This window comes from Gastrolobium bilobum, unplaced genomic scaffold, assembly GCF_033153095.1.
Source record: "Gastrolobium bilobum isolate Gb01-03AN ecotype WA unplaced genomic scaffold, APGP_CSIRO_Gbil_v1 utg13418, whole genome shotgun sequence".
NCBI classification, from domain to species: domain Eukaryota; kingdom Viridiplantae; phylum Streptophyta; class Magnoliopsida; order Fabales; family Fabaceae; genus Gastrolobium; species Gastrolobium bilobum.
The window spans coordinates 295,737-310,884 of NW_026897420.1; the positions used below are offsets into that span (position 1 = coordinate 295,737).

A 15,148-nucleotide genomic window follows, 5' to 3' on the forward strand; every position below is an offset into this window, starting at 1 on the left:
GTCCGAAAGACTGGCCCGCCTATATTTTTTTGTAATTAAATTAAAATTTTGCTCATCTTCTTTTATATTAAATATAATAACTCAAATATTTGCCAACTCTATATGTACAAAAAGTTGGAGTTAGGTAGCTAACAATATTGATTTAAATAAAATGCAGATATATATTTTTATGATTTGCATTAACTTTTACGAGACAGACAAACAAATTTCTTTTTTTTCGGTGCATCGCACGAGTTATACTTAATTTTGAAGGATTTTTTTATGTAGGGTGCTGATTGGGAACATTATCCAAGAAAATTTAACGTTCTTAATGAAAAATTCATCTAATTTAAGGTCAACGTAAAATAATAATTTGGAGTCATATAATGAGCCAAGATATCAAGTTTCAAGTGTTTGAAGCAGCGAAGCTATTGTCACCTCATTCTTTAAGTCTTTTGTGGACCCAAATGTATGTTGTTGTTTTTTAAAAATTTATCATTGTGGGTTCTTTATATTGTTACAAGTTTTTAGCATGTGTATTGATTTGATGCTGTTTAGACACATTTGTTCCAATGTAAGCAAAAAATATGACTCATACATGACCATTGGTTAATTTGCTTTCAAATCCCTTTCAGACAACATTTTTTGGGTTCTAAAAAAAAATAACCCATTTTTTTTTTGCTGAGATTATTACTTCTGGGTGTTAACATATTAGCGTAATTTATTTAATGAGCATTTGCATTTTGTATCGTAGGCATAAATATGATGGTAGAAGAGGATGTCTCTGGTAATGCATAAACATAGGAAATCACATGTTTGGTATGTGTTGAACTCATCCCTCCAATGATTGCTACAGAATGACACTGAATTAATAGCGTTTTCTTATTATAGGGACAAGCTGATCTTTTAATTCTATATTTGCTTGGTCTGTTTGTTACCTTGATTTTATTAGTGGCTGTTATAGTTAGCAATGAGTTGTATGCATTTTTCTTTTTTTAGCCATCCTCATTTTAACATAGTCTACTATGACGTATTTATTTTTTACATAACTCATCGAGTAGATAATTATATTTGATTTGCATAATATTGATCACTCTAGATAGCAGATTTTTTTTTATGGTTGACATTTGTAAAGTTCTGTGTCAATGCTGTAGTTTTTTCCACCTGAAATATAGAACAAGATAACAACACAGATTTTGTAAGTATAAGGTTTGCAGTGCGATTAACCAACCACGACGGACGACAAATATTTTGTTTTTTTTTTCCCGGGCATCGCACAGGTAATTCACTAGTTTGATTTAAAGAAAAAGTGTTTGTCCTTTTAAATGATACAACTTATGTCATTTCACTCTCACAAAGAGGTGGGATCCACACATTTATATTTTTTGTCCACTCTCTCTCCTCCTTTATCTATCTCTTTCTTTCACTTAAAATGACACAACTTTACATCCTTTAAAATGATACACACTTTTCCCTTGATTTAATTATAACGAACCCATTTCATTTTGGCAATTCTAGGACAATAAATATAAGCGAAGAACAACAAGTACAAGTTTTGAAACGCCAGAGGGATGGCTCCTCTGTTCACAGTAACTAATCTGATTTTTTTTTAATTTTTAATTTTTTTATAAACAAAAGGCCTAAGCCACAAAACAAAGAAAGTACATAAAAAAAACTTAACTATTGCAACTCAAAGCACGAGGTCTTCCAACAGTTGATAGATCAGCAAGCAACAGTAACTGGATGCCAGAAGAAGGTTCCTGCCAAACAAGATAGTCTTCCTGCCCCTCATAGTCTAATATGAAATTTGCCAACCAGTCTGCACAAGAGTTACCCTCCCTCAAAGTATGCCTGAAAATCACAAAACAGTTTTTATCGATCCATGTCTATATGCGAGAAATCAAATGATTCTCACCTCTTGATTCTTTTCTTAATCTTTTTTTTTATTATACTTAGTATAATTATTCAATTTTACTAAGTATAAGTATATATGAATTCGATTGATTATAGATTATAGACTATCTTTATAAAAAACAGGAATAATCCAATTATTAGAAAAAAAACAGGTACAAATATTAAATTGAGGTCCCCTTTCTATGATAAACCTACCCTCCATTTTGGTGCCTTTAGTGGGCCTAGTATTTCCGGCAATTGCAATGGCTTCCTTATTTCTTCATGTTCAAAAAAACAAGATTTTTTAGATACGGATAGTGGAGACAAATCTCGTATTTTTTTTTTTAGATCTGGAAGCAGTTCTATGATTTCCTCCTAAAGGTTTACATCAAAATAATGCTAGTTGATGAAAGTTACTTCGGATCGGATAAGTAAAGTAAAATTCATTATGCTTGGGTTTTTTATTTCCCCTATTCCAATAAAGTAGAACTGGATCAAGTATGAGTTGGCGATCAGAACGTATATGGATAGAACTTATAACGGGGTCTCGAAAAACAAGCAATTTTTGCTGGGCCTTTATCCTTTTTGTAGGTTCATTGGGGTTCTTATTGGTTGGAGCTTCCAGTTATCTTGGTAAGAATTTGTTATTTTTATTTCCGTCTCAGGAAATTCTTTTTTTTCCACAAGGGATCGTGATGTCTTTCTATGGAATTGCGGGTCTCTTTATTAGTTCTTATTTGTGGTGTACAATTTCGTGGAATGTGGGTAGTGGTTATGATCGATTCGATAGAAAAGAGGGAATAGTGTGTATTTTTCGTTGGGGATTTCCTGGAAAAAGTCGTCGTATTTTTCTCCGATTCCTTATCAAAGATATTCAGTCCATCAGACTCGAAGTTAAGGAGGGTATTTCTACTCGCCGTGTCCTTTATATGGAAATCATAGGACAGGGAGCCATTCCCTTGGCTCGTATTGACGAGAATTTGACTCCGCGGGAAGTGGAACAAAAAGCTGCAGAATTAGCTTATTTTTTGCGTGTACCTATTGAAGTATTTTGAAAAAAAAAAAGAACGCTTTTTTAGGGAAAAACATTTTTTCGAAATTTTTGTATTTTAAATTTAAAAAAGGGGCATTCTTTTATTTTGAAATTCAACTTCATTATGATAAGTGTTCTTTTTTTGTGTATTCATGAAAAGGAATAATTCCTTCGAATCTTAGCAATTGATATCTTCTGATGAAAGGTTCTTTTTTTGTTCATTCGAATTGGGAGTGGATTCTTTCGCTTTCTTATTTTATTAGGTTTCTGTTTTCTTTCTAAATTAAAGATTATTATCATAAAGATTATTATCATATAGGGTTTGACGAAACGAATGAGGTGAAGCTGAGTTCATTAAAGATACAAAATGGCAAAAAAGAAAGCATTAATTCCCCTTCTATATATTACATCTATAGTCTTTTTGCCCTGGTGCATCTCTTTCATATTTACGAAAAGTCTGGAATCTTGGATTGTCAACTGGTGTAATACTAGGCAATCCGAAATTTTCTTGAATCTGATTCAAGAAAAGAGTATTCTAAACAAATTCATAGAATTCAAGGAACTGTTCCTATTGGATGAAATGCTAAAGGAATACCCGGAAACACGTCTACAAAACCTCCGTACCGGAATTTACAAACCATCCAATTGATCAAGAAGCACAACGAAGAACATATTCATACTTTTTTGCACTTCTCGACAAATATTATCTATTTTGTTATTCTAAGTGGTTATTCTATTCTAGGTAATCAAGAACTAATTATTCTGAATTCTTGGGTTCAAGAATTCCTATATAACTTAAGTGACACAATAAAAGCTTTTTCTATTCTTTTATTAACCGATTTATGTATAGGATTCCATTCAACCCACGGTTGGGAACTAATGATTTGGTTCTGTCTATCAAGATTTTGGATTTGTTCAGAATGGTCAAATTATATCGGGTCTTGTTTCTACTTTTCCGGTAATTTTAGATACCATTTTTAAATATTGGATTTTCCGTTATTTAAATCGCATATCTCCCTCCCTTGTAGTGATTTATCATTCAATGAATGACTGAAAAAACGATTCACTGGTGTAATTCTAAAGTTTTTTATTTTTTACAAAAGTTCTAAACATTCAAAAATTGACTTATTTTTTTTCTTTCTACCCACTCAAGGGATTCTTCCTATATTCTAGGAAAATTATTCCACTAAATAGCAGAATCGTGGATAGGGAACTATACCAGCCACCTACCGAATCTTATTGTAGAAATTTTCAGGATCAATGGATTGGACCATGCAAACTAGAAATGCATTTTCTTGGATAAAGGAAGAGATTACTCGATCTATTTCCATATTGCTCGTGATATATATAATAACTCAAGCACCCATTTCAGGTGCATATCCTATTTTTTGCACAGCAGGGTTATGAAAATCCGCGAGAAGCAACCGGCCGTATTGTATGCGCCAATTGCCATTTAGCTAATAAGCCCGTGGACATTGAGGTTCCACAAGCGGTACTTCCTGATACTGTATTTGAAGCAGTTATTAGAATTCCTTATGATGTGCAAGTGAAGCAAGTTCTTTCTAATGGTAAAAAAGGTACTTTGAATGTGGGGGCTGTTCTTATTTTACCGGAGGGTTTTGGATTGGCCCTCCCGATCGTATTTCGCCTGAACTAAAAGAAAAGATAGGTAATCTGTCTTTTCAAAGCTATCGTCCTACCAAAGAAAATATTCTTGTGGTAGGCCCTGTTCCTGGTCAGAAATATAGTGAAATCACCTTTCCTATTCTTTCCCCAGATCCCATTACTAATAGAGATGTTCACTTCTTAAAATATCCTATATACGTAGGCGGTAACAGGGGGAGGGGTCAGATTTATCCCGACGGGAACAAGAGTAATAATAATGTTTATAATGCTACGGCAGCAGGTATAGTAAACAAAATTATAAGGAAAGAAAAAGGGGGGTACGAGATAACTATAGTGGATGCATCAGATGGACGTGAAGTAATTGATATTATACCTCCAGGACCAGAACTTCTTGTTTCAGAGGGCGAATCTATTAAACTTGATCAACCGTTAACGAGTAATCCTAATGTGGGTGGGTTTGGTCAGGGGGACGCGGAAATAGTACTTCAAGATCCGTTACGTGTCCAAGGTCTCTTATTCTTCTTCGCATCCATTATTTTGGCACAAATCTTTTTGGTTCTTAAAAAGAAACAATTTGAAAAGGTTCAACTGTCCGAAATGAATTTCTAGGTCCGCACATTTATCAACATATTAAGCTCGTAAAAAGAAATAAATTTTAGTTTTGATCAATTATGTAATTCTATTCTGTATTCTATATAATACAAAAATCTTAAAAAGATCTTTGCTTCTTTTTAGTCTTTTTTTTTACCCCCTATTCAGAAAATTCTTTGTACTTGGTACTAAACATAAAAAAATAGACAGAGAATATAAAGAAACACTTCAGAAATAGGAATGGGAAAAGAATAGAAATGGGGAAAGTGGGATTCTAGGAAGAATTTTTTATCTTTTCCTAGAGTCCGATTCCTTCTTGCTTGTGTCTAATGTGTGTAAATAGAAATTGTAAAATTGTACATAGAATAAAACTTCCGGATCCCCTTCCTGAAAGAATCATATTAAATATCTTAGCTTAGTTTCTATTTTCTTCAACTTAGAACCTTTTTGACATAGAATATTTTTTTATTGCCTAGAATAGGTAGTGGAGTAGTGGACAAACAAAAAAGAGTGGGGTTTAATTGACCAAATACAACTTCTTGGATTTACTTGTTTAGAAAAAAAAATATTTGAATCATAATTCGATACTATTCGAGAGAGACTAAAATAGAGGGAGAACCTTCCCAACCACTATTTTTTTTTAATTCTAAGCAATTAACCCCAAAATAAGAAATTGTATGGATACAGGGTATAAAAAAAGAGTAAATGAAATAGAAATAGATAAAGAAATGGTGGGTTCCTTCGTTTTTATGATTCCTTTTTAAACGGAGAGGTCCTCTCTATACACCGGAGCCCTTTATTTAATCTTGATTTAATCAATGTTATTGTTTATTTGTACAGTTCACACTCTTTAGCTCTACCCTTGATATATTTAGTAATAGGCCTTTCAGAAAAAAATCTAACTATACAGTAACGGTATTTAAGTATGAAGATTAGCTGGATAGCTGACCCTCTTAATCCGTTCTTGCAAAAGAAAGGGTATAATTTTTCCACTTTTTAAGTGAAGTATGATTTTCCCCGCTTAATGGATAACCGTTTGCTACCAATGGGAAGTCTTTCTCATCTTAAATTGCCAATTAAAGTGATTGGGTTTGCACCAATCGAAACCATAAATTGAATATACAATAGAAGAATATAAAAAGAAGAGTATATATTAAGAGTAGATTTTTTTTTGCAACGTTATTAAGTAAGATGGTGTGAATGGAGTTCTTCCATTCTTAACCTTAACACACCGATACTGGAATAATTTTTTTCCTTTCTTTTTTGTTTTAGTTCTATGATCTGAACGAGTCGCACATACACCCTAGTACACGTTCCTCGACGCTGAGGGCATCCCTGAAGGGCGGGGGATTTCGTGACATTTCGGATTGGCTGTCTTGTCTTCCTAATAAGTTGTTTCATAGTTGGCATGGCTAGTCGTATACATAATCAGCTGGTTTCGATCAATCCTAACCCCCGATGATTATATTAGGAATTACTCATATTATATCCTAGGAATAGATTAATTAATAGAAATATTCTATTCAGTCCGGTAAGAAGATTAATAAGATCAAATCTCAAACTATGTATTCGCGAGGAATCTTGGCTGCGAATTCTTTTTTCAAACCGCTACAAGATCAACAATTCCATGGGCTTGAGCTTCTGCTACTGACATAAAAACATCCCTTTCCATGTCTTCGGATACAAGCCATAAAGGTTTTCCCGTTCTTTGTACATAAACCCTTGTTATAGTTTCGCGCAGTTTCAGTAGTTCTTCTGCTTCTAGTAAAAATTCTCCCGTTTGTGCCTCATAAAAAGAACTAGCGGGTTGATGTATCATTACCCTGATGATATTGGTCCATAGCTCCTATGAAGAAATCATCAACTTTATAACTTGGAACTATTTTAAGGCACAAAGATTTAGCTTCACTACAGTCCTGAATGACATGTGAAATAGTCTCCTTTTCTAGGCCGTAAACTGGGCACATGTCATCTGCGTCACCCACTGTGTCGTTCTGGATCTTGTAAGAAGTCTCTTGTGCATCACTTTCCACATCATTATTTTTACCTTTTGTGGACCCTTCCAGCGCCAAAGAATTGGCCATAGATTATTCTTCTCTACCAATACATTATTTTGCTTGAGAAGCACATCATAAACACCCCTTCACTGTAATTGTCTTATTACCCTCTAGATACCAAAGTTTTCTATCTTGCTCATTAGCCTCATTTGGAGTTAGTGCCTTGGAGAGTAACAATAACATCCTTAGGAAGAAGTTCCTTAAGTATTTCATAGTTCCAAGCACCACCAGGGGTAACATATCGGTGACTGTTATATTATGGTCAATAATTTGGTCCCCCCCTTATAACACGATCTTGTAGTGAGTAACTATGGGACAACTATTTATCTTGCCAGAACTTAATGGACTGCCCATCACAAATCTCCCAAACTATCTTTCCTCCATGGTCTTCCACATTCTACACAAATTTCTCCAAAAATTGGAGTCCCCACCATGAGTGACAATGATACCATCTCTCGATCTTTTTTTCTCATATTTATGATATAGGACCATCGTCCAAAGCTAATCAGGATCCATGTAGTGATGCCAAGTCCTCTTTGGAAGGAAGAAATCATTCATAAGTTCCAAGAATTTCAAACCAAGACCGCCATTCATCTTTGGGAACTCTAGTTGAAAAGATGGTGGCTTCTTCTATTGTCCTTGTCCCCCAAACGAAACTTCTTTGAATCTTCTCTATCTCCCTGCAAATAGAAGTACTATACACTCCCACTTGTTGATTTTATTATTAGGTGAAAATATTAGATTCCACTAAGAGAGAGTGGGCCCGGGTTAATTAGCGGTAGGGGGTGAAAAAAACAAAAAAAACTGAACTGAACTATATTTAAAAAAATTGGTTTTTAAAAATCAATTCTTGAACTAAACTGCGTCTTAAAATTAGTTCTTGAATAGAACTGCTTTTGAAAAATCAATTTTTAAATTAAACTGGTTGAGGAACTAAACTTGTTTTCGAAATCAGTTTAAGAACCGAATTGGTTTAAAAAATCATGAATTGAATTGTTTTTTTTTTCTTTTTTCTTATTTTTATTTATATATTTATTTTCTTCCTTCATTTATCTTTATTTTTATTATTTTATTTCTTTAGGTTTTTCTTTTTCTTTTATTTTTTCTCTTATGTTTTTTTCTCTTGTTTTTAATTTATTTTATTTTTTAATTGTTTATTGCTCTCTCTTTTTTTCCAAATTTATGGTATTGTTTATGTTTTTATTTTTTCTCTCAATATTTTTATACTTTTCATTTGGGTTCAGAACTGGTTTAAAAACCAATTTTAGGGATATGCAAAAGAATCACACAAAACACTACACTTAAAAAACTAATTTTTAAAAATCAGTTCTTGAACTGAACTGTTTTTAAAAACTAGTTTTTGAATTGAAAACCAGTTCATGAACTGAACCAGTTTTTCTCTTCTTTTCATTTATTTTTCTTTTCCATCTCTATTGATCATCTTTTATTTATTAATTTAGTTTTCTTTTTTCTCTTACGTTTTTTTATTATTTATTTATTTTTAATTTTAAGTATCATTTATATAGGTTTTTTTTTTTAATTTTCTTTTTTTCTTCAATCTGTTCATTTTTTTATTTAGATTCAGAATTGATTTTAAAAATCAATCTATATATTTAACTATATATAACTAGGAGATAGAAATCACTAGAGGACAAGAATGCCACGTGTCAGCTTTAGACCCCATGAGCCAGTTTCGCTTTCACACTAAACCGGTTAATAATATAATGATAATGAGAAAAAAAATGCCACGTGTCAGCTTTAGACCACATGAATGACTTTTCTTTTCACACTTAGTCGGTTAATAATAATAATAATAAAATATCAATAAAAAATAATAATATATACCCTTAATGGGAACTAAATAGAAACGGAAATTATATGCAAATCAAAAATTAAATGAAAAATAGAAACATCCATTGATGAGTCTTGCCCGTATCATAAGCCCAATTTGCTGACTCGGCTGACTCATTAAATAGGATATATCAATATGTTCATTGGCCAAACTCTGTGTTTTGATATCAATCTGTTATTGTTAACCTCATTAATATCCCACTATTTGGCTTAATTATTAAAAAATGAAATTATTTTGTGTATAAATAGGATATGCGTTACTAGAGCTTTGAATTTGGTAATCAGCTTCTGTGCACATATTTCTTTTCTTCTCTATCCGTTTATCTTCATCTTCTCAAGTTGTTCTTCTATTAGATGATCATGTAATATTTTTCATTTTTTTTGCAGCTCTGTTTGGAGGAAAGCCGACGGGATAATTTGAAATCACTAAGATATGTACTTATGTACTTCCTCAGAGGAAGGTATGACATTATTCTTGTTATGGACCGAGGAAAGGCCCACGACTACAAGAAGCCCAACCAACACAAGCCCAAAGGTAAGCTCTATAAATAGGAGCTAAAGACCACAGGTATGGCTGATCTCTCTAACCCTATTTTATGCAATCACGACAGTGCACACACACACCCCTTCAGGTTGCGGCCATTATATAGTGTGTGATGATTCGCTGTCCCCAAGATACCTAATTCATAGGTATCTAGAGAGAGCCCTAGATCCAACATCAAATACCCAACCTACGGTCGGACACATCTGCCCAAGGCAGAACATTGGGGCCGTCTGTGGGGACGAACCCACGACCACGTGGTTAAAAGCCATGATGGTGAGGACAACAAGAAGTGGATTTCGACAACCATCAAGATCGAATTCCAGAATCCAGCCTATCTCTCCAATCAAGGAGAATCCTTTGGATCATCGACAGATAGATACCGATGCAGTGCACGTTAGAGATGTGCACTCCGATTCGGCATCGACCCCAACCGTCAATCCGGATGCCCTGTACGTGCAAGGTTTACAACCAATGGAGGAACAAATGGTGGATGTTGTGCATGTACCAAATGGAGCAGTTGGTGATTCTCGAGTGACAGATCTGGTTGTTGCCGCGATACTCCGGAGAATGGAAGAGATAGAGCGAAGACACGGGCTTGAAAGGGAGGAAGGTGCCAGACAGATGCGAGAGTTGGAGGCTCGAGTAGGTCGAGCCGCAAACCCGACCCGGAACGAGCTATAACACGGGTCATGAATGACCTGCGGATCTCAAGCACCCAGGCGAATCCTAATGGGACCCGGACTCGGGTGAGAGGAATTGGAAATGTCAAAGGCCGGCCTCAAAGGAGCATACCCAATGTGGTTCACAATCAAGGACCCGAAGTTCACAACGTCGTAAGACAACCGGAAAGGCTGGGAGAGAACCCCCAATCTTCAGATTGGAGACGCCCATCCCGGAACCCAAACCCGAACGACGTATTCGGGGTCTATAGGAGGAAGTATCACAGGGTGAAACACACTGACAACCCCTTCATGGACGAGATCGTGGATGCACCATTTTCTGAGAACCTCAACTTATTTGAAATTCCAAAATACGATGGGACGCAAGATCCCCAAGTGCATTTGGATGCCTTTGATACGGCAATGTACATTAAGGGAATTGAAGAGCCGTTGATAACCCGATTATTTGCATCCACGCTGACAGGAGCAGCTCAATCATGGTTTTCATCTCTACCGGCGGGATCCATCAGATCATTTGAAGAGTTCGGAGGTAGATTCTTCCTGAATTTGGCTACGAGTAAAAAACAGCCGCAACCCGAATTTGCACTGGGAAAAATAAAGCAACAGCCCGGTGAAACCTTGCAGAAGTATTTGGACCGCTTCAAAATGGCCGCCTTACAAGTTCCCGGGCTATCTGAGAATGTTCATTTACATTTGTTCATCGCCTGCCTACACAGGTCCTCCAGGTTGGCTAAATCCGTATACAAAGACCTAGTCCGAACTCTAGTTGAGTTCACTGCACGGTCCAAAAAATATTTGGAGCTCGAACAGATGGAGATTGAAAATGCAGACCCAAGACAACACCACGGCCAGATGGAAAAACTTGGAAATCAAAGGCAAAATGATTTATGGGGTAAAAGGCCAGAAGAAAAAGTTTCAACAAAAGTAAGATTGGACAGGTATGCACCTCTGAATTCGTCCAGATCCCAAATTTGGAGGGAGGTAGCATCCACCGAAATGAAGAGGGTGGATGGGCCACAACCATTATTGAATCCAGCCAATCTGGACCAATCTTGATATTGCGCGTTCCACGATGGCCCTGGTCACACAACCGATGAATGCTGGGATCTTAGAGACGCAATTGAAAGATATATCAGAGAAGGAAAGTTGCGCCAGTATTTGATAAGAACTCAGGGATGGAAGTATAATAAGAAGAGGAGAGGAAGACGGCTTGCCATCCCGTCCCGGGAAAAGAAGTTCAGGGATGAGGGTCGAGTTAAGAAGCCGGCCAAAGAAGAAGATGAATTCATAGAACTTGAATTTGAATGCAATGTTATTAGCGAGGGTTTTGGTGGAGGAGGTGATACCATGAATGCCAGGAGGAAGTACTTAAGAGAGGTGCTTTCGATACGAGAGCGGCCTAAGTTTAAAGAAGCCGAACCGGAAGCACCACTACTATTTTTTACTAAGAAAGAGTTGGAGGACGTCATGCCGGGACACGTTGACGGGTTAGTTATCACCGGTACATTAGTCAACTGTAAAGTCAAGAAAATATTCGTGGATAACGGCAGATGTGCCGACATAATTCTGTGGCAGGCATTACAGAAAATGAACCTGGATGTGGAAGATTTGAAACTCTGCAACACGGCTTTGATTGCATTCAATGGCCGTGATACTATCCCTAAGGGGTACATTGACCTGAGGCTTACCTTGGGAACAAAGGAGGCCTACAAGTCGGAAAGGGTAAGATTCATAGTAGCTGACTTCTCGTCGGAGTATAACGTAATTTTGGGAAGGCCAACTATCCACGATTGGGATATGCTGGTCTCCACCAAGCATCAGAAGCTCAAGAACACGATCATCACCATTGCTGTGGATCAAAAAGAATCTCGGGACTGCTTTTTTAAGTCAGTTAGAGCAGTAGAAAATAACCTTAAGACTCCTGCCGCGGTGAACCCCAATAATAAGCAGGATAGTTCGGGGAAGAAGGGAACAACATCGATTAACTTGGTGGAGTTAGACATGAGGGATGAAACTCAGATCCCGAGGCCGGAACCCGATGGAGAGCTGGAGGAGGTAGTCATTGGAGAAGAAACTCAAGCAGCCGAAATCGGAAAGGGGCTGGCGAATGAGGACAAAATTCGACTTACTGAGTGTCTAAGAAGGAATGTGGACGTCTTTGCTTGGAAATCCTCAGAGATACTTGGAGTGGACCCTCATTTTTGTTGTCACAAGCTCGCAGTATACCCGGGATCTAAGCTGGTAGCCCATAAGAAAAGGAAGCTCAGCGCGGAACGTCGGCAAGTACTGGAAGATCATGTGAGGGAGTTGCTGGAAGCAGGATTCATCAGAGAAATACAATACACAACCTGGCTATCTAATGTGGTGATGGTAAAAAAGAAAAATGGGAAATTGAGGGTGTGTACGGACTACACTGACCTGAATAAGGTATATCCCAAAGATGCATACCCCATGCCCAATATAGATCAGCTCGTTGACAACTCATTCGGGTTCCAGATGTTATCCTTCATGGATGCATATTCGGGGTATAATTAGATCTCACTACACCCCGAAGACCAAGAGAAAACTGCTTTCATCGCAGAGAAGGCAAACTATTGTTATAATGAGATGCCCTTTGGATTGAAGAACTCGGGGGCCACCTACCAAAGAATGATGAATCAGGTATTCGCGGATCAGCTCGGCAAGAATGTGGAGGTGTATATAGACGACATGATAGTCAAATCGATTAATTCAGCAATGCACATTGAAGATCTAGAGCAGACTTTTAACGAACTGTGGCAGCACAACATTCGGTTAAACCCGGCTAAATGTGCTTTTGGAGTCCTTGCAAGAGAATTCCTAGGATTCATGCTGACTCACAGGGGCATAGAAGCTAACTCGAACAAGTGCAGAGCCGTGCTGGAAATGAACGCCCCGGACAGCAAAAAGGAGATCCAACAGTTGACTAGAAGGCTAGCTTCCCTCAATAGGTTTTTACCTCGGTCTGCAGAAACGGCACTACCTTTTTTCAAACTGTTACGAAAAGAGGTGCAATATGGCTGGACTTCGAAAAGTGAGGCGGCATTCCAAGAAATTAAAAAGCAGCTAGCATCACCACCAGTCTTATCTAGTCCAAGAGAAGGGGAGCCATTGATAATGTATCTTTTTGTGGGAGATGTTGTTGTTAGCTCGGTCCTGGTCCAAGAAAATGAAGAGGGGCAGCAACCGATTTACTTCGTAAGTCGGCTCTTGCAGGGAGCAGAGCTCCGTTATCAGAAGTTAGAAAAGGTTGCTTTCTCCTTACTAATCTCGGCTAGAAGGCTTAGAGCATATTTCCAAGGACACTAGATTGTAGTCAGGTCAGACTTGCCAATTCGGCAAATTTTGCATAAGCCCAACTTAGCAGGAAGAATGATGGCTTGGGCTGTGGAATTATCAGAATTTGATATAGCTTTCGAAAGCCGAAAGGCAATCAAATCTCAAGCATTGGCAGATTTTATCAGGGAGCTTACTTCAATCCAAAAGGAGAGCTCAACAAACCCAGACACCTGGAAAATCTATTTGGATGAGTCCTCAAACTCCAAAGGTAGCAGAGCCGGGGTAATTATTGAGAACCCGGAAGGGGTTTCGGTTGAATACTCCATGCAAATGAACTTTGAAACACCAAACAATCAGGCAGAATATGAAGCATTCATAACCAGGCTTCAGCAGGCCAAGGAGCTCGGAGCAAGGAGACTACAAATCTATAGTGATTCGCAACTGGTCACCTCCCAGATTGCAGGCAGCTACCAAGCTAAGGGACCGTTGTTGGCAAAATACTTGGATTCCGCAAGGCAGTTAATAGCGGAGTTCGAAAAAGTGGAGGTCAGTCATATTTCAAGGAATGAAAATAGCAGGGCTGACATACTGTCAAAGCTAGCAAGCACTAAAGGTTGGGGAAATCGCAGAATGGTGGTTGAGCAGAGTATCCCAGAACCTACATGTGTCATGTAGATAACCGAAGGCAAAGATTGGCGTGGCACCATCATTGATTACATAGAAAACGGGACGCTCCCCCCAAAAGGAGGAAGCTCGGAAGTTGGTTAAGGATGCCGCATTGTACACAATGGTAGAAGGGCAACCGTACAGGAAAGGAGCCTATTCCCCCTGCTAAAGTGTCTAAGCTCGGATAGGGCGAAATACGTCCTATCTGAAATCCATGAGGGGATAAATGGCCAGCACGTCGGGGGCAAGGCACTAGCCCGGAAAGCTCTCAGAGCAGGCTATTTTTGGCCATCCATGGGTCATGACGCAAAGGAGCACGTACAGAATTGCGATCAATTCCAGAAGCACGGTAAGAACCTGCTGGCACCACCAGAAGAGTTAAGCTTGATCACGGCTCCATGGCCTTTCTTTAAGTGGGGGATGGACCTATTGGGCCCATTTGCAGCGGCTGAAGGACAGTTAAAATGGTTAATAGTGGCTGTCGATTACTTTACCAAATGGATAGAAGTAGAGCCAGTAACAACAATTGCCACGGCAAGGGTGCAGCGCTTCTTTGAAAGGAATTTGATCTGCAGGTTTGGGATTCCAGCCGAGGTGGTTACCGACAACAGGACCCAGTTCACAAGCACAACTTTCCAAGAATTAATGGAAAATCTTCACATTCGGCATCGTTTTGCTTCTGTAGAACATCCCCAGTCTAACGGCCAAGCCGAGGCGGCGAACCAGGTCATCATAGCCGGGTTACGCAAAAGGATAGAACAATGTGCCAAGGGGAAGTGGATAGAAGAACTATAGTATGTACTATGCGGATACAGAACCACGATGCAAACTTCTACTGGAGAAAGCCCGTTCGGGTTAACCTAATGTACCTAGGCCATGATCCCGGTGGAGTTAGGAGAACCGTCATGGCGAAGGGTCCAAGCTTTATCGC

General features: G+C 38.0%; 2 protein-coding genes and 1 pseudogene across 2 annotated transcripts; all 3 read left to right on the plus strand.

The window, feature by feature from the left end:
- The first annotated feature begins 2,776 nt into the window (after positions 1-2,776).
- On the plus strand, positions 2,777-3,973 carry LOC133306792 (chloroplast envelope membrane protein-like; annotated as a pseudogene).
- A 188-nt stretch (positions 3,974-4,161) lies between these two features.
- LOC133306791 (cytochrome f-like) lies at positions 4,162-5,269 on the plus strand. The gene is given in 3 exon segments (XM_061507168.1): positions 4,162-4,291; positions 4,293-4,524; positions 4,527-5,269. Coding segments are annotated over 3 exon segments (972 nt in total). The 5' UTR covers positions 4,162-4,165; the 3' UTR covers positions 5,141-5,269.
- An 8,378-nt stretch (positions 5,270-13,647) lies between these two features.
- On the plus strand, positions 13,648-14,226 carry LOC133306788 (uncharacterized). The gene has a single exon (XM_061507164.1). It carries the CDS (start codon positions 13,648-13,650, stop codon positions 14,224-14,226), a length of 579 nt encoding a protein of 192 aa, XP_061363148.1.
- The last annotated feature ends 922 nt before the right edge of the window (positions 14,227-15,148 follow it).

Excerpts from the sequence above, each read along its gene's own strand:
- LOC133306788 (XM_061507164.1), top strand. The coding sequence starts at position 13,648 with ATGGCTTGGGCTGTGGAATTATCAGAATTTGATATAGCTTTCGAAAGC.